The sequence below is a fragment of the Gymnogyps californianus genome, chromosome 7 (assembly GCF_018139145.2).
Source record: "Gymnogyps californianus isolate 813 chromosome 7, ASM1813914v2, whole genome shotgun sequence".
In the NCBI taxonomy this organism is placed as follows: domain Eukaryota; kingdom Metazoa; phylum Chordata; class Aves; order Accipitriformes; family Cathartidae; genus Gymnogyps; species Gymnogyps californianus.
Window position 1 is genome coordinate 1,480,614 of NC_059477.1, and position 24,898 is coordinate 1,505,511.

At 50.0% G+C, this 24,898-nt stretch overlaps 1 protein-coding gene and 1 long non-coding RNA gene across 2 annotated transcripts in view; one reads left to right on the forward strand and one right to left on the reverse strand.

Moving 5' to 3' along the window:
- Positions 1-23,542, reverse strand: part of TWIST2 (twist family bHLH transcription factor 2) — a 38,186-nt gene extending 14,644 nt beyond the window's left edge. The window contains exon 1 of the mRNA XM_050900281.1: positions 22,876-23,542. Within this exon, the coding sequence (XP_050756238.1) occupies positions 22,913-23,395 (483 nt within the window). The 5' untranslated portion in view covers positions 23,396-23,542 and the 3' untranslated portion in view covers positions 22,876-22,912. The remainder of the gene's footprint in view (positions 1-22,875) is intronic.
- Positions 508-6,421, forward strand: LOC127018572 (uncharacterized). Its single transcript, XR_007766768.1, has 2 exons — positions 508-578; positions 5,964-6,421. It is a non-coding gene; the product is annotated as an uncharacterized LOC127018572 (long non-coding RNA).
- Positions 23,543-24,898: the final 1,356 nt, after the last annotated feature.

The window sequence follows — 24,898 nt, forward strand, 5'->3', positions numbered from 1 at the left end:
GGACAGGAGCCCCGCTGCGCACCAGGTCAGCTGCATTCACCTTTTGGGCACCCTGTACGTGACTGATGCTAACACCGTGCCTCTGGGAATGACAGTGACAGTGACTTTGAGTAAGTGTGCTGGTAGACCACAGCTTGCTTTGCCTTCATTATCTGCTAGTGCCCGGAGGCTCTTTCTCTCTGTCTTTGATGGTCTGAGAGCTACATTAACATGGACACAGGGCTGGCAAGAGCCATCCTGGGTCCTGCATCTCGCCTGGGCCATTTCTTCCAGCCTTTACTGCAAGCACCGCACTGTACAATCCTTCTCACACGCTTTACAGCTTTCGCCTTCCATGCAGATGGCATTGCCCATGCTTAAAACCAGCCCTCTAGAGTTCAGCCTGAGTCCTTTCATCCAGCTGCTGCTCTTTAGTTTAATGATCCCCTTCCTCCCCTGCCTCGGTGTTTATAAGCAGCCCTGTCACCCCCTCTCCTCTATCTCCTTGCCAGCCTCTTCTCAAGGCTGACTTCATGCTGTCTGGGGGGTCCCCAACACGGCTTTGCATCAGGGGACCTTTGCAGGACAAGTGGCGGGAGGTAAGGTTACTTGCATGGCTGGAAGGGGTTTTGGAGTCTGCAGAGGGTGGGTTTGGGGTTTTTTTGTTGTTGTTGTTTGAATGTGCTATGCTTCAGCGTGGTCTTGTTTGCTTTGCTTTGCTTCAGACCTCTTGGCCAGCTCTGATTGAACAAATGCTTGGATGTCCGTGTTGTTTTTCAGCTCTGTTTGTGCACCTCAGGCTGTGGCGTCTACTGGAGGGGCTCCTGGTTAAGGTAGTGGCAGGGCTTTCTGGAGAGGAGGACAATAACACAGCAGCTGTGAATCTCCCCTGGAGCTGGTTGTGGGTGAAATATTTTATCTTTATTTTTGCGGTTTCTGATGTCGCCATCCTACTTTGGGAGCACGGTCTCCTGAGGAGATAGCAGTAACCCACCGGTCCCTGTTTGGGCTCTGAGCAACTGTGAATCACTCATTTTTCCAAGACTCATCATTGCTTATAACTCGGCTTGTGGCTGGCTGGCTGTTTTACAGGCTTTGCTGAAACTGTTACGTGGGTGATGCTGGGCAAGTAAGTAACGGGAAGCAGGAGAGGGAACGATCTTACTCACAACCTCTTTAGCAACACATTTCTAGCCTGGATGGTGCCGTGAGCTCTCCGGGATGAGAGCTGCCCAACCCACCGCTCTGCTCCAAGAGCCTGCGCTCCCATAAACTAACGTCCTGAGGGTTTTAATTTCCTTTGCAATGACTAACTCGTAATTTTTAAAAATTTCTTTATGTGCATCAGTGACCTGGGAGTGGACAGCAAAGGTGATGTATTCTGCTTGCTGTCTACCAGCTTTCTATGCTGCTGCTTCATGTTTCTTTCCTGTGGATAGTAAGCTATCCACTTCAGAGCTCTCATGTCAGTTTTTCATCGCACTTCTGGAGTTTATGGCTTCATGAGAGCTAAAACAAAGTTGATCACTCCCTTGCTGTTATTTTTCAAAGGAGAACAAACAGTCTTACTGCAGCAAGTTCAAACTCCTGGAGGAAGAAACACGCAAAGATGAAATCTCTCTGCTAAAGGAGCAAAAAAGTCAGCGTGTCCTTAGCTTGTCTCCATTTAGTGAAGTATTTAATCACGTGCCTGATGTCTAAATGCGTGCTGTTAGCCCCGCTGACTTCAGTGGGATTTAGCATGTGCACTAAGGATGTGCAATGTGCTCTGCTGAATCAGAACAGGCTAGCAAATGACTACCAAGAACTTGATTTGTATGCAGCATGCACACAGAAGCCTAGAAAAAGCTCTGGAAAATTGGTTTGCATGGTCTTTTCCAGTCCGTTGTTCTGCAAAAGGCAGATGTACGTTTTCTTGTCTCCAGTTGTCAGGGGTTTTTTGGATTTCAGTGATTAAATGAATGGGTTAAGTCAACATTTTCAGCCAAATTAGTGTGGATGACTCAGCTCAATGCCAGCTGGCTGGTCTTGTTTAGGTTTGCCAGCTGCAAGCTGGACTTGTTTGAACCTTTGAGTCTGAACTCTGCTAGGTTCCCACTGAGCTAATAACCTGTATTACCACGATACCGATGCAATCCCCTTCCTGGGGGGGAGGAAGAGGAGCTCTCTGCATCTGTTCAAAAACAAAGACTTTGTGCTTTGACTTTGGTAACGCTGTTCCTCTCTGAATTTCACAAGCTGTCCTAGGATGTGCGGATCTGAGCTAAGCCTGCGCTCCTGTGAAGCGGGGGCTTGCTCTGGAGTCGCTGCTGGTGGGCTTCTCATCTGACTGCCTGGGTTTGCAACTGATGCTGAACAGCTTTTCTGCTCTACACAACTGAGTTTTACATGTGGCTTATGTTTGCAGTACAGCAAAATGTTTCCTTAAGTTTCTTATTCGCCGGGTTATATCTGCACATGTGTGTTTGTGAAGCGTGAGGGAGGCTGGATGTTACATTTAGTGATTGAAATGGAAGATTTAAAGGCTCATTAAGAAATCAGATTGAATGCAGGTAGGGTATAGGGAAGTATTGGTCTATCTCTGTCTCGAAGTGTGTGTGCATGCTTCTACACACAATACCCAGATCATCTGTGATACCATATTTAGACTTTAAATACACTGTAGGTGTGGAGGAGCATAGGATGTCTGTAGCGACTTAATTTAAGCACTTTTCACTCCTCTGTGCTTTTTACCAGTTGAAGATGCTTTTGTTTTCTTTTGAAATTTCTGGTTGCCACTCTTAAGCCAGCACAGGCATGTCTCACCATATCTATATATACGCTGCACACTTCCCCTCCATATGTATGCACCTATAATACAGCACTTGCCCGTATCAGTAAATATCGGTGTGCATGTCCATACATACAGGAAATACTGTGAAGTTGGTGTTCATCTATTAGGGAGCACAACCATAGGGATACTGCTGACAACCAAAGAGAGTCTGGTTTTAGACATCACACCTTGTGGAGAGAGCCTCCTCTTCCACCTGATCCTCAGTTCTTAGCAAGTGTGATTAGCTATATCTCTTACTACATCCTCACTTGAAAGGTAAATAGGTTTCTAAGGATCAGCAGTTCCTCAACTTAAAGGCTCCCTAAAAACAGCAGTTATTTAAATCAACAAACGAGCGAATGAAGTGAAGCTTTAGGAGATAGTCTCAGGGAGACTGGCTGGTTCTTGTGGCCCATGCGTTTTCCTTGAAGGTGGAAGAAGTAAGAAATGCAAATGGAAAGGCACTCACAAGTTTCCCCTACCCGAATGAGTGCTGCAGCTAGGAAGGACAAAGGCCCTTACCCGGAGCGGCGTGCCTGGGTGGGAGGTAATCTCTGCAACATGCCTGAAGCTGCAGCCCACTTGAACTGCAGCTGGAAACCTTGCAGCAATGCAACGTGCTTCTGTCCCTGCGGGACTGGCAGGAAGTCTTTGGGAATCGCCGCTCCCCAAATGAAAATAAAACTCGTTTGCTTGTGCCATGCCTGCCAGCTGGGGAGGTGTCCTCAGGCTGGGGGAGCTGTTGGGCCACGCTCCTCTCCTGGAAGTGCGCGGGTGCACTCTACAGGAAACTTAACCTGACATCCCACATGATCTGGCCAAGCAAAGTGATCTCTGCCCTTTCCATACTTATTTATATTTTTAGTTGACTGCATAATCTGGCCCTCTAGAAAGTCCCTTCAGGAGGTCACACAGCTGAAATAATAGCTAATGAATTTTTAAAAATGATTTGGGAGTTATTAAATACTTTCTTCTTCCTTTCCTTCCCTCCCCTCAGTCCCTCTTTGGCAAACACTCCTGGGTTATTCCACCAGAGTGCTTTCCCTTCCAGGGCAGGGCATGCTGCAAAAGATCCTGATGTGTATGAAGGAAGGACCTACACTCACCTCCAAGTGTTTACATGCTGCCCCCAAACTAGGGAGGGCTGGAATAGGAAAGCTAGCTGAAGCGTGCCATAACACAGCAGCTCCAGAGACTAGGGAGAACGGTTGGCGTTGCTTTTCCTTCCAGAGATGTCCTTCTTCTGCTCCTATCACCTCACTTGGCTGTTTCATCTCTAGTTATGGGATGGTCTTAAATCCAGGGGATGGGGCTCTTGGACTTCTCCAGTGCTAAACCATCCAAACTATTTCCCTCTATGCTCCACTAATGAAAGGAGCTGAGTTTATTCCTTTCAGCAGAGCTGTGCCTGGTTACACCAGCTAGGCTCTGACTGCAGAAATTGGCGGTTTGTATGTGTTCTGGGGGAATCTGCTCCCCTTTTCCATGTCTGCGAAGATCCTCCCATGTGCATGGGCTGTGGATGAGATGCTTTTGGGGACTCCCTGCCTGGCCAGGGGGATCACATCTGATGAGACCCAGCCAAGCCGTCTTGCTGGCTGAGGATTGCTCCTAGGCACAAGAGAGCCAAGGGAATGCCTGTGGGCTGCCTTTCCAGGCAAGGGAGCTGTGGTCTAGTCCAGGGACCAGAAATTCCTGTGGAGATGGCCTGGGCCACTGCAGTAGCAAGACAGGTAGGGGCTGCTCTGAACCAGCTTGTGTCTTCTCCTGGACTTCCAGCTGTATACTTCAAACCTGAAAATGTTGCTTTATCCCTACTTATGTTGGTCTTGTGTGTTATGGATTTAAGTTTTTCCAACAGATTCAAAGAGCAACTATATGATAAAGACTCTCAGACATGAGCGTAGGCTGGCCTTTTCAAAAGGATCAAGGAAACTTAGTGCCTTTCAAGAAAATCTCAGCTCTGGAGAGGCCCTAAATCTCTTTGGCCTCACCTCTCGGCTCCAGTCTGTTCATCGGACCCTGTCACTTCCCTAATAACAGATCAGAGGAAGGTAGTCTTGGCCGTTCGAAGGCCAAGTTCAGTGTGATGCTCTGGTGGGGAGTGGGCACTTGCATGCAGTGAGGGTGAAATAGTTTTACCATGCTTCAGCTCGATGGTGTTTGACCATGTTGGTCATGATCAAACAAAACAGCCTGGCTCCTTGCTGGGTGGGGAGCTGCAAAACCATCAGGGTGAATTTTAACCTGCCCCAGGTTTGGTAGCAGATGAGAGCTGGGGATCTACTGCTCCTGTGGGAGGGCTGGCGGGGGCTTCAGCTCAACTTTGGGTTAAGGTTGGGACCAGGGTGGGAGAGAGAGTGGGGAAACCTTCCCAGTACCCTGCAACCAGTCTTCAGGAACCCTGTCTACACTTTTCCTCCTTCCCTGTTTTTTGTACCCCTGGAGGATGTGTAGGTGTGAAAAGGGTGTTGCTGGCTCCTGGGAGTCTTTCTGCCTTCAGCCTGTCTGCTTCTTGACCCTGATGCTCATGGCAGCTCTGGCTGCTCCCCCTTCATCCCAGCCACCGTGCCCGCAACATCCACGTGATGCAGTGCTCTGTGGTCTGCACAGCAAAGTGGAGATCCCCCCTGTGAACAGGCTCCTCACGTTAGCGTGATACCTGGTCAGTCTCAGCTTCCCTTTGTGATAAATCCCAGTCCAAGCTGCTCATTCTGCCTGTTGCCTCTTCCCTGGTTTCCAAGGCCCTCTGCTTCCTCTGCTGTTGCTCTCCTGGGCTCCTTCTCCTGGTCTGCTCCTCCTTCCTCCCCCTCAACTCCCTCTGCTCCCTCTGTGCTTTGCTCCCTTGCTTCTCTCTGAGATGAGAGCACAGGAGGTGATCCCAGCTCTTGGTTCGGATTCCCTCAGCTTTGTGTTGTGCCTTCTCCCAGTTTTGGGCTCCTTGCTGTCTGTCAGGCTCAACTCAATACCAGCAAAGGACAGGGAGACGTGTGTGAGCACATGTGCTCTTGGCAGCTCTCTCTAATATCACTGGTCGCACTTCTTAAGGCTCCTCCTCGCACAAGGCTTCATAAGCAGCACGAAATTCTCCTGCCGTGTAATCAAGTGTGGGTTTGCCCTGCCTCGGAGGAAGCTGATGCTTAAATCCCCTCTACTTCCCTCCCACCGCCAGGCATCATCTGTTATAGTTACGCTGCAAAAAGGAGCATCTTCCCAAGATCATGCCCTGCTACTCAGGAGGGGCTGCAGCGCGGAGGAGAAGCCTGCAGTTCTGTGTCTAGCTGTAGCAAGCAAACGCCAGTGTGTTAGGATCTACAGCAAAGCGGGGAAAAGGAATAGATGAAGGTACAGAAACACATCTGAAAATGTCCGCAATTTGGGAACACTGCTGGCTCAACCTCTGTAACACAAAATTATTGACTGAATGCCCGCCTTGCGGACTTGTAATTTGTTTGTATATCATACTGTATTCCTATCTTCTGTACCTATGTGGTATTTATGTAACAGAAAAATCTTGATGTTTTCTGCTCTCCTTTCTGCACCAGAAACCTGTCTTGCTGTTGCGATGTCTAACTTTAGCCCTGCTTTATTGGTATTTTATTAAAGTCCCATGTAATTTTTCTAATGATGCTATTAACAGAGCATGTAATGTCTTAATCAATTAATGTAGTATTTTTAATAGGGTATGTTTCTAGTCTTTGGACTTTAGGTGGAAAATCTTGAACACATGATCTTTGAAGAGCTCAAAACTAGCAAAAAGAGCTTGAAGTATGGTTTCTGAAATCCTGGCTCAGATCATGTCTGATGTGGGGGGCTGGCGACTGCCTGGGAATGGGGAGGAACGAGGGGCACAGGCTGTTCAAAGCCGCGGGAACACAAGAGGGCTTTCCCAGCAAGGTGGAGGGAAATGCTCCAGGTACCAGTGTGATTTTTTTTTTTTTTTTTTTAACAAAGAAATTCAGTCTTGCATTCAATGGTGGTTCTCACTGTTGCACAAATGGAAGTGAGGCGGGTTGCATCCCTGATCGAGGAAGTCAGGGGAGAAAATTAGTCCAAGAGGTGTCTGGCTCTGAATTATTATCCATCAGCACTATGCAGGCAGTTCTGTCTCTGCCCTGAGTTTTGCATCTGTCTGCTGACCATAAGGGTGACTTTTTTTTTTTTTAAAATGCATCCCCATCTCTGCAAAATCTCTGGTGGTTTGTGAACCATAGCACTGCTGATTTAAAGCATGCCTAAATATTTAAGGAAAGTCTGATTTATGATGTAAAAGCTTGCTCATCAGTTTTTCCTTTTAATCATTGCAACTGTTGGGACTCTAAAGCCCCCTTGGCTCCCTCGGTGACTTTGCACGGCTTTTTAGCGATTCTGCTTTAACTGGAGACCTCGGGATGGCTCTGGCCCAAGTGAACTCCTTGAGATCCTTGTGCAGTATTCTCCTGGTGGTACCCTGAGATCAGCAGATGCTGGCCTTTCTCTCAACTCCCACTCAGTGCCTCAAATCCCAGGGAAAGCTCTCCTTCCGCTGCTACACCCTGTGCTTTGAAGACAAAAATGATTCAACAAGATCTTGGGGGTTTGCATGGTTCAGCTGCCTTCAAAAATGCACAGGGGTTTCCAAAGCTGAGATAAGGACACCTCCACGCACAGCCTGCTCTGTGTCTTCAGTGCCAGCCCTCTGCAGAGCTTCCTCACCACTGATGCATGCGTACTCTGCCTGCCTAGTAAGACTTGTCTGCCTGTGCTAAAGCTAACTCTCCCATGAATGCTCCCGTCTACCTGTACGCGATGCCTGTTTGCAATTATGCGCTGAGCTCTTCCCGAGTTACACAGCTGAGAAGTCCTTTGCCTTCAGCCTGGTGCTTCTAGCCCCAAAAAAGCAGCCACCAAAACCGCCTGTGGATAAATAATTTGGGATTATAATGGACATGTTGAGTCTGTGCAACTCCAAGGAGAGTCTGGGTGCAAACCACCCTCCCGCACAAAGCGGGTGCTGGTGCCTGTCGAACCAGAGTCTTACTATCGGCTTCAGCAGGAGCAGGGTTTGGGCTGTATTTTCTTTTTTTTATTGTGCTGCGGCTGTGCAGCCTCCTGCCGCTTGTTTGGAAAGTTGTTGGTCGCCTTTGCTGCATTGTGCTGCCTGGAGCAGTTCCCGGAGAGCAGCACAGCCTGCTCTCTGCGCTCTCTTCGTTATCTGCTCCGCTAATGCGTGTGCCTGCCTCTTTGCCTTTCATGTCTGCTGCTCTTTTGGGTTTTATTCCCCCCCCCCCCTCTTTAGGTCACTTGTTTTGGGTCACTTTTTTTCTTGGTACTAACTCCACTGCAGGGTTTTCCAGATTTGTTGCTTTTCTGACTCTGGAGGGATGTTTTGTTCTCATTTATTTGTTTTGCTGGCCAGAATACAAAAGGTTAAACAGTTTGGAGAACTTTATTCTGTATTTACTGCCGAGGTAGGTTTCTAAATCAACAGTAGGTCGTGTGTTGGAGTGACTCACAGAGCTGCTTAACCTTTTTCCTTCCGTTTTGTCTCTCTCCAAATCTGAAGCGCACATCTGCAATTTAGATAGCTGAAATGAGAAGCTGCGAGCTGCATATAAATTGCCGTAGATCGGCTGCTCAGCCTGGCCCCGCTGCAGAGCCGGTTTCCATTTGGCAGCGGTGGGATCCCTCTGGGATGCAAAAAGCACCTAAAAATACAGGGTACCGAGAGGATGTTCTGCATGGTGGGGTGACAACCAGCAAGGAGGATGGGCCGGCTGGGAGGCATGCAGCTGGGCAGAGAAAAACTAGTCTGGTTGCATGTGGATCCTTTCTATTCGTGGGGAGGCTCCAGGCGCTCAAAGGAAAACTATTAGCATTTGCTTTTCAGAGGGGAAACTGAGGCACCAACCATCGACCCAAATTGCACGGGCAAGTTAGGTCTGAACGAGGAGGAGGTTCAGCCTGGCCCTTTCATTTAGGGCACAGTGGAGATGAGTGTCCCCAGGGTGGGCTATGGGTGCAAGGAGAGCAAAGCCTGCTGGCCCCCATCGCATCAAATGGCGTGCGGTGATGAAAGAGCTGCTGTCCTTACAATTAGCCCAGAGGTTCTGGTATAAACTGCCCCAACAAGGGATGTCAGCTAGCCGGCCAGAGCTGAGCCAGCCCTGACATCCCATGGCGCTCGGGGCACAGTCCCCACCAAAAGCAGCAGTGTGAAACGGGCTGGAGACGAACAGAGCGGATGGGAACAAGCGTGGGGGCTCCTTCATCAACCATCATCCCTGCAGAGGCTCCCCGTTTGCTGTCCTGCAAAACACCCCGTTTCCTAGCAGCCAAGCGTGTGGTTACAGACCTCCGCTTTTTCCCTAGCAGCAAAGGAGGGGTGAAACATCTCCACTCCCAAACTGCAACCAAAATCCCACATTTCTTCTATTCAGCAGCTCTTGGTGATCCTCTTCAAAGAAATTTATGGAACAGCCATATTTTGTGTTTTGTCCCTCTCATCTCCCTAACCCCAATATCTTGATTATGGTCCTGAAAGCTCTCCTGTGCTGTTTTCAGATGTCTCAGCTTAAAATACAGCTTTTGAGCAGGGGCTACTGGGTGGACTGGCTCTGCTGGGACACAGCTGGGTCTAGCCCTGTGCTGAAGTGCCGCAGCGCACGGAGCCCTGCGGGTACAGCATCTCGGTGGGGCTCAGCTTGTTAGCGTGCACCCCAATCTTTACGTTTTAAAGGAGTTTGGTCCCTCAGTGAAGGGCAGATGCTTTCTGGCAGAGCTGTGGGCACCAGAAGCTGGGGGTGACGCTCGTCGCATCCTGCGCCGTGTTTGCTGAGCTGCTGGTAGGAACGGGTTGCAGCCTGGCGGGGGTTTGTCCCCCTGGTACAACCCGATCCCTTTAGTCGCTGTCGCGTATTGCAGGTTGTGATGTCAAAAACCAATATTGCTTATTCGGGGTGCAACCTGCCGCTCCTGGCTGTCAGCCCGCAATATTTTCTGCAGTCATGTACAGGGTATCTGCATCCACCGTGCTGCAGGGCGGCATGCTGTGGTTGCAGGATTAGGGCCTCCCTGCAAGGAGGCCTGGGAGGCTTGAGAGAATTTTTTTTTTTCTTGTGTTTAGACCGCAAATTACCTTGCTCTTGAAGCCTGCCAATTCTACGAGGTTTTCACTAATGAAAGGACTGCACTGCGTGACCCGCTGGGAGTAATCTTTTAAAATTTTGGTTGTTTATTGAAGTGGCTGTTGATAAAGGAATGGAGTAAACCTGTACTTGTTTTGTTTGGAGCTAATCTAAAATCTCCTATTAAGCTGAGGACAGTACAGCTTTAATCATATATGCAGAAAAACACACCAGAGAAAGTAATGAGGTTTTTTATAAAAAAAAAAAAAAAAAACAAACCATTTTTTCTATATAGAAAAGGTATGTTGACAACTGCCTGAGCATCAGCTGGTCAATGTGCATGAAAAAGGTTATTTCCAAGAATCCGAGCTACAACACTTGCAGTGTAGCTTGTCCGTGCCTGCTGCACGGACCTGCCAAATGCTTTTGATCAGAAACTGCCGCGCAGTGTCAGTCAGCGCTGCTCGGAGCACCCCCCCTTGCAAGGCAAAATGTTTCGCCTTGAATTATGTGGCTGGCAAAGCAGCAGGCAACTGTGACTGCAACGTGGTGGAAGTGCCTCTGATGCCATTTGCCGTTCTGACCCTAAATTTAAATAACCTGGGAGGACTGTTGTCCTGATGATCACCGCTGTGGGGTGTGCTCGGTGCAAAATTCGGGTCCTCCTTGCTCTGAGGCAGCTCCTGGCTGCTCCCAGATACGCCGCATGCTCCCTGTTAGGCATACATGAGATGTGCCCCTTGGATGCAACCTCAAACCCACCTTGCTCTTTAATATAGTGTCTCCTGCCCTCTAGTGCCAGCGGATGCTGAGTCAGCAAGAGCCCAGGAGCAAGCTGTGCTGGGCTCCTGTGACTTTCCACTTTTTTTTTCCATCAAAGGGATCTCTCTGAGCCTGGGAAACTGCTAATTATGGGGCTGCTAGGATAGGGAGAGCTGCTAAATATGTTTGCGCATCATCAGGATGTTTGCGCAGCAGTTTGGGGACTGGGTGCCTCGGTATGGCTTTGGAGCAAGCGCAGCTCCTTGGCAGTATCTTTTGGAGATGTTTTCAAGGAAAATGAGCTTTCTAATGGAAACAAGAATACACGTGGCAGGCTACGTGAGAGAAGGCTTTGGAGGTCAGAAGGTTGTTTCACTGCTGAGCTTAAAAATAAATCTTGAAGCCTGGGGAGTGCTCAGCTGTCATGTAGGGGACAGGCAGAGCAGGGATAACACCTGGAAATAGGTCTCTTGCTTTTCTCCTGAAGAAAAGGAAGAATAATTTTCTGTTTAAAAAGAAATCTGAGAGCGTTTCGTTACCTGCTCTGCTGGGAGGGGAGTGGAGGTTTCCCCCAGCCACTGCCTGGGACCCGCAGGAACGCTCCCGGCGGGTATCTGCTGCGAGCCCGGCACAGCCCATCAGTGCTCCTCAAACCTCCTCCACGCTCATCACGTCTCCCTCCCTCCTCCTGACGTGACCCTTCCCTTCTGCTATTTTTAAGACCCTACCGGGCAAAAAAGCTTCAAGATTTGCAATGCCAAGGACACAGGCTGGGGTGAGTCGGTCCCGGCTGCAGAGCTGTGCGTGCCGCCGGCCGGGCGGGATCGGACCCGTCGGGGCTTTTGCACAATTTCCTGGGTTATTTCAAGCTGTCGGGAAGGTCCAGCCACGGGAGCGCTGCCGGGGCCACGGATGGGAGGGGTGGCCGGCCTCTTTGTACGCAAGCGAGGCTGCAGAAAACGGAAAAAACAGTTTTGTATAAACTACCCTCCTCCTCCCCTGTCCCCTCGTCTTGGATCAGAAACGCTGGAGACTGGGGAAGGGGGGGGGGGCGGGGAAAACCCAACACAAAACACGAACCCTGCGAGGTCACCCATAGTTTTCTTCTGATGCACGGCGGAGTGCGAGTGCTGGCGTAGCTGTTAGGGTGGGTTTGTTTCTTTAAGGTGTCTCCCAGAGGGAGGATCAGCAAAATGCAATGTGGCAGCTATGGTAACTCCTCTTGGCTTTCAGCACAGCCCTTGCTGATCGCACAACTTGCTAGTGAAGAAGGTACAGCTGTCCAGGCCTTGGCAGGGATCCCCACCCTCTACTTGCTGCCAAAGGCTGTTTTTCTTTTTTTTTTTTTTTTTTTTTTTTGAATTTCTTAGTTTCCTAAGAGAATGAAAATGGGAGGAACAGCCTCATCTGCCTCTCAGCCCCATCTGATGCCTCCTGGACCTGCTGAGGTAAAGCCTGATGGTGCTACGTCCCTACGTGGTGCTGGGACGTTGGCAGCCAGGGAGGTGGAGAGCCCAAATTCAAGGGCTCCTGTCTTGCTGTGAGATGCTGGGGCTGGTGGGGGGGAACACACCAGGGTTAAAGGCTGGGGTCCCAGCAGTGCCTGTAAAGGGCTTGAGCACTTGGGCTGGAGCTGTGTTCAGGGCTGGTTTGTCTTTCATGGCGTGGGCATCCCCATGCCATGGCCAACTCGCATGCACACCTGCAAGAAGTGAACCAGCTGGAAGCGGCGAGCTTGCTTGGGAGCAAAAGCCACCACTGGGCCAACAACTTTCCCGAGTCACCTCCCTGATTGTGCCACGGCTGCGGCGCTGCAGGTGCCTCACTGCGGCCATGTTTGCACCTACGGAGCAACTCAAAACTCACCAGTGCCCCAAATGGTCCCAGCAATCAAATCCCCTGCAAAGCTTTAGGCATCGAGACCTGGCCTGGGCTCCCCGCGAGAGGTCCGGGAAGCTTTCCTCTCCTCCTCTCCCTCTTTGCATCCACCATGGTGGTGTCGGCCCTTGCCTCTCAAAGCACATTTGGGCTATGCTGGCCTTGTCCCATGAAAAAGGACCATGCACAGCTCTGGGGTGTGACTGATACCACCCCTTGCTGCCAGCGCTGCTGCAGGACCGCTGCATGTGGTCCCTATAGCTCGTCTTCACCGGGGGCTCCTGGCAGCCCCAAGGGACAAGTCAGTTGTGCCAACAGCACGGGCAAACGCCCTTTGCATTGGGAGGGGGCAGTTTGGAAGACCTTTTTAAGATGCAATGTTAAGACAGGCCTGTACTGAGGTCGCCCAGCATAGGGTGCCGCAGCTTGCACGGACGAGCCGTGTATTTGCATGCAATGGGAAAGCTTGCATGGAATCGCTCCCCTGGGGTTCTCTAAGCTTCTTTGTCAGGCTGGGTCTGCTGGCGTGGCATGGCAGAAACGACCGAAAAGCCCCTCATTTTGAAACGTTTTGGCTGCGTGTGCGATTTTAAGGATGTGCCTGAAATAAAGAAGAGCGGAAGGGCAGACAGATCGGTGCGGTGGATGAGTAATTCGAGGGGGGAGCCTACAGATTTCTTATCTAGAAAGAGGTTTTGTATTTTAAAATAATGCAAAGGTTGCTAGAGCTGTGCGAGAACTTGTGTAGTAGCATTTAAATGAAAGATTAAGAAAGAACGGCACTGGGGAACAAAAATACAGTGCAACCGATTTGCACGGCTGCAGAAATTCTGGCATTAGGAAATAGCGCCGAACATGCTATGAACAGGAGGTTTATCTTCTGTAGGAGGGGGGATGAGGGGGCAGATCTAAAACGTACTCGGGACTTGTACGCATACCTGCTCAGGCGTTCTGTGGTACTTATAAAAACCTTTCTAATTGCAGCAGAAAATGGGCCAATAATGATATATTTGAGAACAATAAACCAGTATCAAAAGGGAAATACATTTGAAGACTGTCGCTTTTTAAGCCGGGTATTTCTCTTTCATTCTGACATAATTCACAGCTAGGAAACAGCTACAATTTTCAAAGCCCTGTCTGTTTCCCTTCAGCTCCTCAACCACTTAAAAATATTTACCTTTTGCCACCCACTGAGAGTGAAAGTATTGCCTGATTTACAAAACAACAGTGCTTACAAGTAAAATTTTCAGATTAACTCAGCCCTATTGAAAATCGGCGTGTTTTGAGCTCCAAATTCACGGCTGAAAAGGCTACCCTGTAGCCCTAGCCCTCTGGACATGTGGCATTCATTGGCCAGGGGTACCTGTAGTTATATTTTGGGGTGATGGGGGACTTCTTATGGCACTCTCCACCACTGATTTCCCTGGTATGAAGAGGTAAAACAGCGGTGAGTTACTCCTCCGCACGCATTAAGTTATCGCAAGGAATATCGATCGCTAGGTTGTGTGTTTTCGGCATTTCTGAGGGGATCACTGTGAAAGGGATGCCCTGATCTCCCTCGCTCGTGCGGCACAAACTGCGGCTTGAACAGTTCAAAAGCCAGTGCTCCGAACCACCTCTCTGCACCAAAACCCAAGTGCAAGCTCACCACTTCTCTACGGGGAAGGCGGTGACAAAGCAGATGCTCACCGCGCTTCAGCTCCCCTCCGACAGCCGACATTTCAGACCCATACGGTCTGAAAGAGAGATTATTTAGTGCTGGTAATAACAGGAATCTATTAAACAGCATTTCTCGTGGTAAAGGATGAAAAACCTCTTGCAAAAATATCTGGTTGTTCAGTGTGTGAAACCCCACCGAGCTGGAAGAGAGCTTTGAACGCGGAGATTGCAGGGTCATGTCTGAAGCATCGCACTTGCAACTGGAGGCAGCAAAAAGGACTCGGTGATATTAGAAATTTCCTGAGCTCATCAGGTAAAATAATAGATTTGTTTAACAGATGCAGAATTAGCCATCTTATCTAATGTGTAAAAATACACATTAATATGTTGTGTGCATAGATTTTTTTTTTTAAGACAGTATTATCTCATCTGGCCTGCTTTTATCATACAGTTTAATGTCCTGGTATCTTACTGGGAAGTTTCCATGGTGGTGATTCCCTGGTACTCTCGGAGGCACTGCCATAGCCGAAAACTCTCTGGTTCCGTGCGAATGCTCTTGCACGGGCTCAGTTCCTGCCACCCACCCCACGCCACAGCACCCGCTGATGTCTGGTGTGCCACAGCCCCCCGGGGCAAGCTTGCCTGTGCGTTTGGGGGGGGAAGAAAAGACATTAAGCTCACAAGAATTGGCAAAGGGAGGCTGTGGGATGTAATTTGGTGTGTACGTGGCACGGAGGTGGTGCTGGGCATCCCGGTGGGAAGCATGCAAGAGGGACAAGGAGACAGGTGCTCAGTTTCGACACACCGAAAAGCGATTTTTCCCCATCCGAACTCCTTTGACTAACGGTTTGATTGTGCCCCAGATGCTCTTCTCCTGGGAGCCCCGCTGTGCCCGTAGCGACGCTGGTACGAGGGTGTATCGCTCACATCCCACAACGTGCTCCTGGGGAGGACGACACCCCGCTCTGCCCCCGGCGCTCGGGGTGGGTGGCATCGCCGAGCACCCATGGCTGCTGGGGTTCCTCCCGGGCCGTGCCGCGTGTGCAACTCTGCCTGCAGCGCTGCTTTCCCCCAGAGTCTTTGCTCTGAACGCCCAAGTAGGAGCTTATAGCTTTTTCTTAAATGGGCAGCACTTATATATATTGCTATTATATATAGGTTGCCCTTGGCAGAGGCGCACAGCAGGCGCAGCGGGCTGGGGTTGTTTAGATGTCGAAAGGAAAGCGGTGAAACGTAGAGGACTGTTTTGTTGCTGGTCCTCTGCGTTTCACCGCTTTCCTTTCCACGATGCAACGCCGTTTCATCGCTTCTCTGTCCTGAGCGCGTTCAGGGTGGGCTTTCTGTGCTGCGGGGCAAGCACGCTCCCGACAGCATCCGTGGGCCGTTGGCACGGGGGTATCGGGGTGCTGCACCGCTCCCCAGGCGTGCTTTCTGCAGAGGGATTAAAGTCCTTTCTTATTCTTAACTAAAGATAAACCGCCCTGTTACCAGTGGCAAATTGTAGGCTGGGAAGCATATGCCTGTTTGCCTTTCTCCTGAGTCTGCCCTTATTTTTTTGTTGGGTTTTTTGTTTGTGTGTTTTTCCTAACATCTCCATGATTTTCTGAGCTTCCCCTCCCAGCCAGGAATTTCTTCTAACGAGCCATATTACACAGCGAGATTTCATCACGGTGCGCGTGAAAACTGCCATAAGGGTCAGTCTTAAATGCGCGTATTTGCGGCTGTGCGAGATCCCTCTGGCAGATTAATTTCTATTAGGGAGCTTGGTGTTGGGGACACCGGGTGCAGATGTGTCGGGGAATCCCCCAGCCACCCAAAATGCTGCTTTCTGCGTGAAAGCCTCTCCCTGGCTCCATCCCACCCTACTGAATTTTCCAAGCTAGATCAGCTGATATTTTTTTTTCTGTTTTAACAGGAGCCTCAGTGCAGCCGTGATCCCCCCCCCGCATCTCTCTTAGCTGAGCAATTAGGTATATTTACATTTAGGCGCAAACATATGATTTTTAAGAGGCCTGAACAGCTTAAACCGAAGGCATAACCACGTAAATTACTGCATGAGGATTTTCGGTGGCTAAATTCATCCGAAACCTAATTCGTACATTTTAAAGCGTGCATTTGGCAGGTCTAATATCTCTTAAGGAAATGGTAAAGCTTCTTCTTGGAGGTGGCAGTTAACAAGGCAAAACTATCTTATTAGGAATTCAATTAAAGCTAGTACAGGCTTACTGGACCTCTTCCAGTAAATATATATCAAGCTGAACCAGTAGACATCTGTCTCTTCCTTCCCCCCCCCCGCTTTTTCTGTTTTCCAAGCTGTGGTTAAAAGATGGAGAGGAGAAGACGGGAGGAAGAGGAGGGACTATAGCTCACTTCCAGCTCACCCTATAGTGCAGGGCGCAAGGGTTATTTTCTTTCTGATGTCTGATCACTTTTTGCAAGCTGCACGAGACTAGGTCTGCCTAACTCCCATCCCTTGCCAAAAAACCCCCCAAACCCCCAAATTACGTGAAGGCTCACAAACAAAAGCCCCTGGGAGAGGTTTGGGGGTGCCCGGCTGCCCCATTCCCGGGGAGACCCCAGCCCCTGGGGTAGGACGAAAGCCTGTGCGCTGACAAACACCCACTGGCTGCTGGTTTGGGAAAGCGTCCGTGCTGCCTTTCCTGGGTTCAGTTCGGAGGTTTAGATCGAAACGCCCTTTCCACCCAAAAGGCTCAGAGCTCGGGGAGGACCGTCCCTCCGGAGGGATCAGGGATCTGATGGCCTCTTTTGAAACCCTCTGTTAGCAACAGGGCTTAACCGTTGTTGTTGCTTAGTTAACGTTTTTTTTATGGGAGTGGTACCAAAAGCCTCCCTGTCCCGTTTGCACGCTCCTCCAGCAAGGTCCTCCTGTCTCCAGGTTCCTGGTGCTGCTTCCTGTGATGTGATGGCTCATTTTCACAGGGAGAAAGGCTGATTTTTTCCCCCCCCTGCTTCCCAAGGGAAAACCCTCCTCACTGCTAAACACCAAAAGCCTCGGACTCTAAGGCTAACAGATCGTGGAAAAAGTTCAAAGGGAGATCCTCTACTTTACCAGTCAACCCCCCAAAGAAAGCCCTGCTTTAATGCAGGAGGAGAAGCGCATCCCGAAGAGCTACCAGAGCCCCGATCCCCACCTTGCACACCCATCTGCATGCACACAGAGTGATAAGTGCCAGGGAGCTTGAGCAGAGCCTAAGAAAGTCCAGCTGAGGGGATGTTTGCTGGAGAAGAGCCTCTTTGCTGCTTAACTGGCTCCCCTTGCCGGGAGAAGGACAAGGGCATGGCAAAAGCTGGCGCCGGTGGCACAGTTGCTGTGCCCTGGCGTGGGCTGGGTGGACCGGCTGCTGTTGGCCGGGTCCGGTGTGGAAGTGGTTAAAGAGACGGGTATGAGGGCAAGGGCTGCCTTGCTTTGATTTATTGGCTGGCTGAGTTAATTTGTTATTTGTGTATGATTAGTTGTTGCTAAGTGGTCATCTTCTATAACTACAAATCTAATTAAATGCTGGGGTGCCTAGGTTTTTGGTGGGGTTCCCCCCCCTCCCCTGGCAAATATTTCTACTGTTTTAATTCTTGAGAACTAATCATTAACTAGCACGAGGCTGCTAGTATCCAGCTGGAGGACTTCTTGTTTTTCCTCACTTCCAAATTTGCCTAAGAAGTAAATCATAAGCGATGGTGGATAGCACTCTCCAAGTCGCTTAGAGCAACCCACTGAGATGTCTGATGGGATCGTCAGCTAGCAAGGTTGCTCGGAGCCAACTGAGGATCTGGCCCAGCGCGGTTTCCCATGGCACAGCACTTTATTTTAATCAGCCTTTTCCCCCCCCCCCCCCTTCCTAATCTTCTGCGAAGCCTGGGGAAGGGGGGAAGCTACCCGAAATGTGTGCTTTCCCCGACCAGCAGCTGTAATTCCCTGATTACATGTTGAGCTCGCTTTGTGCTCGGGGGTTGTGGTGGCGTTCCCTTACATGTTCGTGGCCTCATCAAACTATTCCTAGGGCTCTACAGCAAGACATAAATTCTGGAGATTTCAGGCTTGGAGATTTCAAAGTCGTGCTGAACCACATGGAAATGATTCTCAGAGCTACAGCTATAAAAATAATTATATTGCTAGGGGGAAAGAGTGACAAGAAATGTCCCCAGAAGAGATTTCAGCGGTGGTTACAGGATCTGTCCCGGCTCTGTAAGAGGCTGCTGTGATCTCCAAGGCTAATTTATCACCGCTACCTATAACTATGAAATATGCCCCAAAAAGCACTGAAGGAAGGAATGTGAAGGGAGGCTGCAAAGGAGAAGCGTCGCAATCTTCCCCTCTGTTTTAATGAGGATGCTTCGTATGCCCTTAAAATTAGAGCTGCTCTGCGCAGATGACCGGTGTGAGGATGACTAATTTGGAGACAAATTAGGTCTACTTAGCTGCAATGTATGCCTTTGACTGTTCCCTTAATGACCCTTCAATGCACATCTCTCCCGACAGGACTTTTACCGCAGCCCTGGCTCCGGCGGATTAAGTAATAACACGCTTTTGCCGCTCTTCTAAGCGGTCCTTCGGTTTTGATCCAACATTTTTTCCCTCCACCATGTGTGTCTCTAACTCTTTACGATCAGTAATTAGTTTATGTGCATCTAGCCCATGGCAGATTTGTCTTTTGCATGTCTCCTTCTCCGGAGCATTTTCCTTGCACCCTCTCTTTCAAAGGTCTCTGAGCCTGAGCGTTTTCTGGCTGACTGCAATGTATTCCGTGTCTGCTGTGTAACAGATTTAGTCTTTCCCAAGAAAAGACAGGAACGTAAACAGAAGATCCAAAATGCATTTTGCTGGGCTTTTAAATGCGCTAAGATGAAAACCCCCTGCTACAAGCCTATTAATGTAAATACCAAACTTTACAATCCTTCCTGTCAAGGAAAACATATTTACATTTTTCTAAGGATGCGTATAAAAAAAATAGGGCTTTTGGGACAAAAAGGGCTTCGTTCTAGTGTCACAACACCCCCAGTTAACCATACTGCTCTCATATACTATAGAATTAGGTTGTTCCCAGGGCCAGCAGAGATAACATCTGTTTGCTCCTTTAAGGACAAAATGAAATAGGATGCTGGCGTTTTATACTGGAAACAGCCCTGGAAGTCTGAAGGGGCAATGGTAAGAGGGCTGCGTATCGCACGCACACGTTGCATGCAGCCTCCCCAGCCCAAAAAAAGATGGGCAAGGCGTTATTAGTGCCAGCCCAGGGGAGGCAAAGGGCTCATCCCAAGCCCTGCTGCAGCGAGTGGGAAGAAGGGCAGACTGGTCTTACTGGCAGACTGGTCTTACTGGCATGGGGGTTAGGGCTACATTGTCCTTTACGATTTGCTGATGCTCCTGACATCCCGGTTGGACAGGATTTTTCCTACTAAATGGGATAACAGGGAACGTATTCTCTTTTCTCCTGCATTTTTTTTTGCGGTTTAGAGCATCTTGAACGTTTTGAAGGGAAAAAGAGAAAGGTGGCTGCAAGGGAAAGGGGCGCAGGTGCCGGCGATGAGGATGGGGAGATCTGGGGGAGGAAGGCTCAGCTTCGCGTGCCTCTTGAAACATCCTTTTGCACTAATCGAAGCGCAAAGCTGCGCCTGTTTCTCTCGAAACTACCGGAGTAAGTTGTCTGTAATTACGCGGAGCAGAACAGGAAAACGTCTCGTGGCCAGAGGAGCGAGCAGCAGTGACCTGCTGGCGTTCGCAGAGGCCAGGTGGCATTTCACCAGTTCCCAAGGCTCTGATTTTCTAATCAAAAAGCTCCTCTGATATTTTTTTTTTTTGCAGCCGAAGGGGAACGACCGTTCCTCCAAGGAGAAAACCTTTCCTTGCCTATCTCTCCCCAAAAACCTAGGGAAAAGGGAGGATGGCCGCGACAATCCAGCCTGAACAGCGCTCACCCCTTCGTGCTCACCCAACGTTTGCAGTGCTCGCTACTCTCTAGGAAAGGCAGGAGCTGATCCCAAATTCAGATAGCTATTTCTTAAGGTTTGGGGGGTTTTTTTGCCATCGAGACTGCACAGCCCGCTCCCCTTTTATGCATAAAAACTCCTCTGGCCAGGACAGACCCACGCAGAAGTCCGCGTCACGCCACCCAGCTAAGTTTGCCCATTTTAGAGGGTTTCTCGAGGATCTTGTCGTTTTTTGGTTTTGGTTTTTTTTTTTTTTTTTCTGGCAGACGTAATTTTTGTCGCCATAAACGATAGAATTTGACACCGCACCGCACCACACCAGGCCATTTGTCAACAACGTTTTCAACAGTTCAACCGCACGCGTGTGCATGCACACGCAGGCACAGAAAGGAGAGGCATAGAGGGGGGGGAAAAGTCCGGGGCCGCAGGGAAAGGCGACCTTCCTCTGTAAGGCACGCAAACACGGAGGAAAGACCCACCTCTAACCGCCGGGCTGGAAGTCGGGTTACGGCAAAGACGCCGAACACCGATTCGCTCCGAAGCAAACCGAAAACGCGCCGGGGTTGGGCTCTACCTCCCGATTTTTCGCGCCGTCTGAAATGTCGCTCGCAATTTCTTTTGGGCAGGGACAATCTGAGCATCTACGTATAAAATTTGCCTCGTCGGAGCAACACTAATAATAGTTCAGCCGACGGTGATTTTTTTTAAATACGGTTAAAACAACCCCAGGCTTTGCTGCTAAAGTACTGTGTGATAGAGAGGAATGGTTGTATATTAGATAACAGTTTTAAAAACATCATTGGCTAATGGCAGCACATCATTTGGGAAACAACAGAATAAATGCATTGTTCCATCCCAGCACTTTACTATTCAGCCAATCTAAACTGCTGAAGAAATATGTGTTCAGGACATTTTACATCTGTTTTTGACAAGAAGCCTGGGTTTTTGCGTGGTGGTTTGGGTTTTTTTTTTTTTTAAGCTATTTGCTGCAGCTTTTTTAGCCAGGTTAGCATGGGAAAAGGCACTCTGTTTTATAAACGGAGGGTTTATCCTTTTAAAAAGCGACTCGACTTTGGCTTTTTGCAGTTGAAATTAGGGCACAGCACGCAAAAAAATAGTAACATCAGCAATAGCCGTAAAACCCACAACAGCAGTGCTACCTATTTAAACAAAACTAAACAACGGACAGCTTGTGCAACGGATAGAGTAACCAATTTTTGAACAGCCTAACATTTTGGGGGCTCCCTAGAAGATTGCATGGAAACCTTAACTGCAGCACCAAAACACAAACCGTTTCAGGACGCAAGTGAAACATTTGCTTGAAGTGGTTTCTAAAATGGTTTTAAGTCTGCATTTTACACCACTAGTAAGTCCTGGTTGAACACTTTCTGGCTTTTTCAAACAAGGTACTGCAGTTGCATCAAGGTGTTTGGGTTTTGGTTTTGGTTTTTTTTTTTTAAACGGGCTGTTTATTGCTGCTAAAACAAAGATGGATTTTCCTCTTTAAAAAAGCCTGGCCAATGGGCTGGGATAAACTTTCTTTTCATCTTTAAGGAGCCGATTCTCCGCATGATGAAATCATTTCATTTTACATCACGCGCGACGTTACAAGGGGGGAGCGAATTTCCCTTTTGAGTGTTTGCTTGGTGAAATGGGTTCGCGGGCTCTGCTTTATGTACCGAGCCCCAGAGAGCGACGGGCCGTATGCAAACTCTGGCTGACACAACGCAGAGCTGCTCCGCTTAATTAGCTTGAGATGAGGGTGTTATTAAGGGCCTCTTTTTTTTCCCCCTCTCCTTTCTTACTGTTTATTCCTCCCTCCCCGAATATTACAAAGGCAACTTAAGAGGAAGTAGTTTTCTGCTAATGGAAAATGATGAGGAAGGGTTTAGTGATGAGAGTAAATGAGAAACTACATCTAACACCAGTGTTTGCTTTACCGACGCTTTGGGGAAGGGAAACCGAACAAATACGAAAATTTGGCGAAGTTTCTTCTATCTTTGTTTGCTTTTTATTGTGTGAGGGGGAAGGGGCACAGCCCCGGGGTTGCAGCCGACATCTGCTGCTCGTTTCTTTTAAGAGAAACGCAACCTGGGGCGAACTCGTCGCCGAACCCCGCTTGGGTCCTGTGGACCCCCTGGTTCCCCCCCCCCCCCGACCGGGAGAGGATGCGGCCGCCCTGGGAGCCGATGGCTCGGCACCGGGTTTTTCGGGCGCAGGCGCCCGTGGAGTTGGGGCGGCAGCTGTTTCGGATCCCCTTGTCAGCCAGTTGTACTGATCGCCTTTTCCTCTCTTAAAACCCTTCCCCGAAGCAGCGCTTTCTGGCAAATCTCATGCAGCGATGGTTTCCCCCCCATCCCTCATCAGCCAGCTCTCAACGCCGGTCCCCTCTCGGCTCCCCCATCCCCACAGAGCAGAAACATGCTGATTTTTTTTTCATTTTTCCCTGCCTGGAACTTTCTTTTTTCTTTTTTTTTGTTTTGTTTTTGAATTTTCACAGGCGCGGGGGAGCGGGAGGGGGCCGGACACATCTACACTGCCCATCTCACCTCCGAGTCGGTGACCCCAAACCCCTCACCCAGCAGCATCCCCGTGCCCCGCCAAGCCGTGCCCCCTCTCCCCAGGCAGGACCGAGCCTCGCGGCAAAGCCGGGCTGGCGAAGGGAGCCGCGGGCGCCCCATCCCGCAGCCAGACGGACGCGGCGCATCATCCGCGAGAAGAGAAATCGGTACCTACCCCTTCGGCAGCTGGGCTCGCCCGGCCCGGGCGGTGGCTAGTGGGAGGCCGACATGGACCACGCTCCCTCCATCCTCCATACGGAGAAGGCATAACTCAGCCTCTCGTGAGCCACGTAACTGCAGCTCGTCATCTTACTGTCCATCTCGTCGCTCTGTAGCACCTGGTAGAGGAAGTCTATATACCGCGCCGCCAGCTTGAGGGTCTGGATTTTACTGAGTTTGTCAGAGGGCAAAGTGGGGATGATTTTCCTCAAGGCAGCAAAAGCTTCATTGAGCGACTGAGTCCTCTGCCTCTCTCTGACATTGGCCAGGATCCTCTGGCTCTGCAGTTCTTCATAAGATTGGGAGCTGGGACTGGACTTTTTCCCCCTCTTCCCTGGGTTGGGGCTGCCATCTTCGCTGGACTTCTTACTGTATCTTCTCTTCCTGCCAAATCTCTTTGGCTGCCTTTCCAGCTCCTCTTCACTGGTCCCCAAGCTATCCACAGGGGAAACAGGAGAACTGGAGCTTTCTTCCATGCTTTCTGCAAGAAGGGGAGGGGAAGAGGCTTTCCCCCCCTCCTTATGTTATGTGAGTGTGTGTGTGTCTTAAATGTGCTTTAAATTCCTGAGACAGATCCTTTGGAAAAACAGGAGGGCTTGGGTTGGTTTTTTTTTTTGGTTGGTTTTTTTTTTTTTTTTTTTTGCTGACCAAACGTTTTCCAGGTTGCTTGAAGGGCTCTTATTTCAAGGACCGGGGTTGTGCAAAAAATTGAGGTCTTGGAGAGAGGAAGTTATTCTAACTTTTTGGAAACTTTAGCTGAGCTCAGTTGCTAAATAGTTGTCAGAAGTGAGGGAGGTGCGGGGCTCCCTTCTGATTGGCCAGCCAGGTCAGTGGGAGGAAAGCTTTTCCCCTGCTAAACTTTCACAGTTTTATGTTACACTTAACTAAAATCTTGGGAATGCACCTCGAATAAAAGATAGCTGGCGACAAACACACACACACACACACACACCCCCCGCCACCCCCGTAGATGCTGAATTTGCGGCACCCCTCTAGGGTACCACCCCCCCTCCCCGCGCCAGGGTTTTTTGGGGTGCTGGTCTGCTTGCTGAGCGCTTGCAGGCTGCCTCACAGCCCATGCTGCCGAGGGTCCCGCTCCGTGCTCCATGGCCAGGCTGCAGCGGTACCTTGCCCGAATCGGGGTGCAAGGGCGTGCAAGCCCTTGCACGCCCAAGAAGATGCCCCATTTTTGCAAAACGGTGCCTTATTTTGCACACAAACCACACACACACACACCGCCCCCCCCCCCCCCCCCCCCAGCGCTGGGGGTCTTGCAAACCCCCTGCTGCCCTTTTGCGAGCTGCCCCTCGCAGCACCCTGCTCCCCAAAGCCCCTGCCCTGCGGGGATGGGGTGGGGACCTGCCTCCCGGTCCCACAGGGTGACCTCAGGGTGGCAGAAGTCCCCCGGGGCGTGCTGAGCTGCGGGAAGGGTGGAGGTTTGGGGGCAGCCGGGGGAAGCCCCTTCAAGCCCCCCTACTTGTGCGGGGCACGGGAAGACCCTCCTGGACTAACTCAGTGGAGCCCAAACTATGGGTCATCTGGAAAGCAGCTAATAGTTTGTAGAAAACCCCGTGGAGAATACCCCAGAGAGGCGATGCTGGCCATGCAGCCCATCTGCCTGCTATTTTTCTCCCTGCTTTTTCCGCCCCCCCCCGTCAAATACTAAATAGTACTTTTGGGGGAAGCAAGAGCCGAGGTAGGTAGGAGGACGCCTTTTCCTCCAGAATATCCTGCTGTTGAAATCGTGGTATCCCAGCGCATGAAAATTGTGGTAGCAGCTCCAGGGTTTCTGATGTATCAAACAGAAGACGATGGATCTATTTTTCCTCTCCATCACACCAGGGAAAATGTGGGAAAACTCTGCTTGCTTCCGTGGAGCTAAGGCAGAGTAAAATCAGATTTGGACCTCTGATTTCAGTTACAGCCCAAATTGCAGGAACAGACGCATTCCTGAGCAGCAAAGATCATGTTTTCAATAC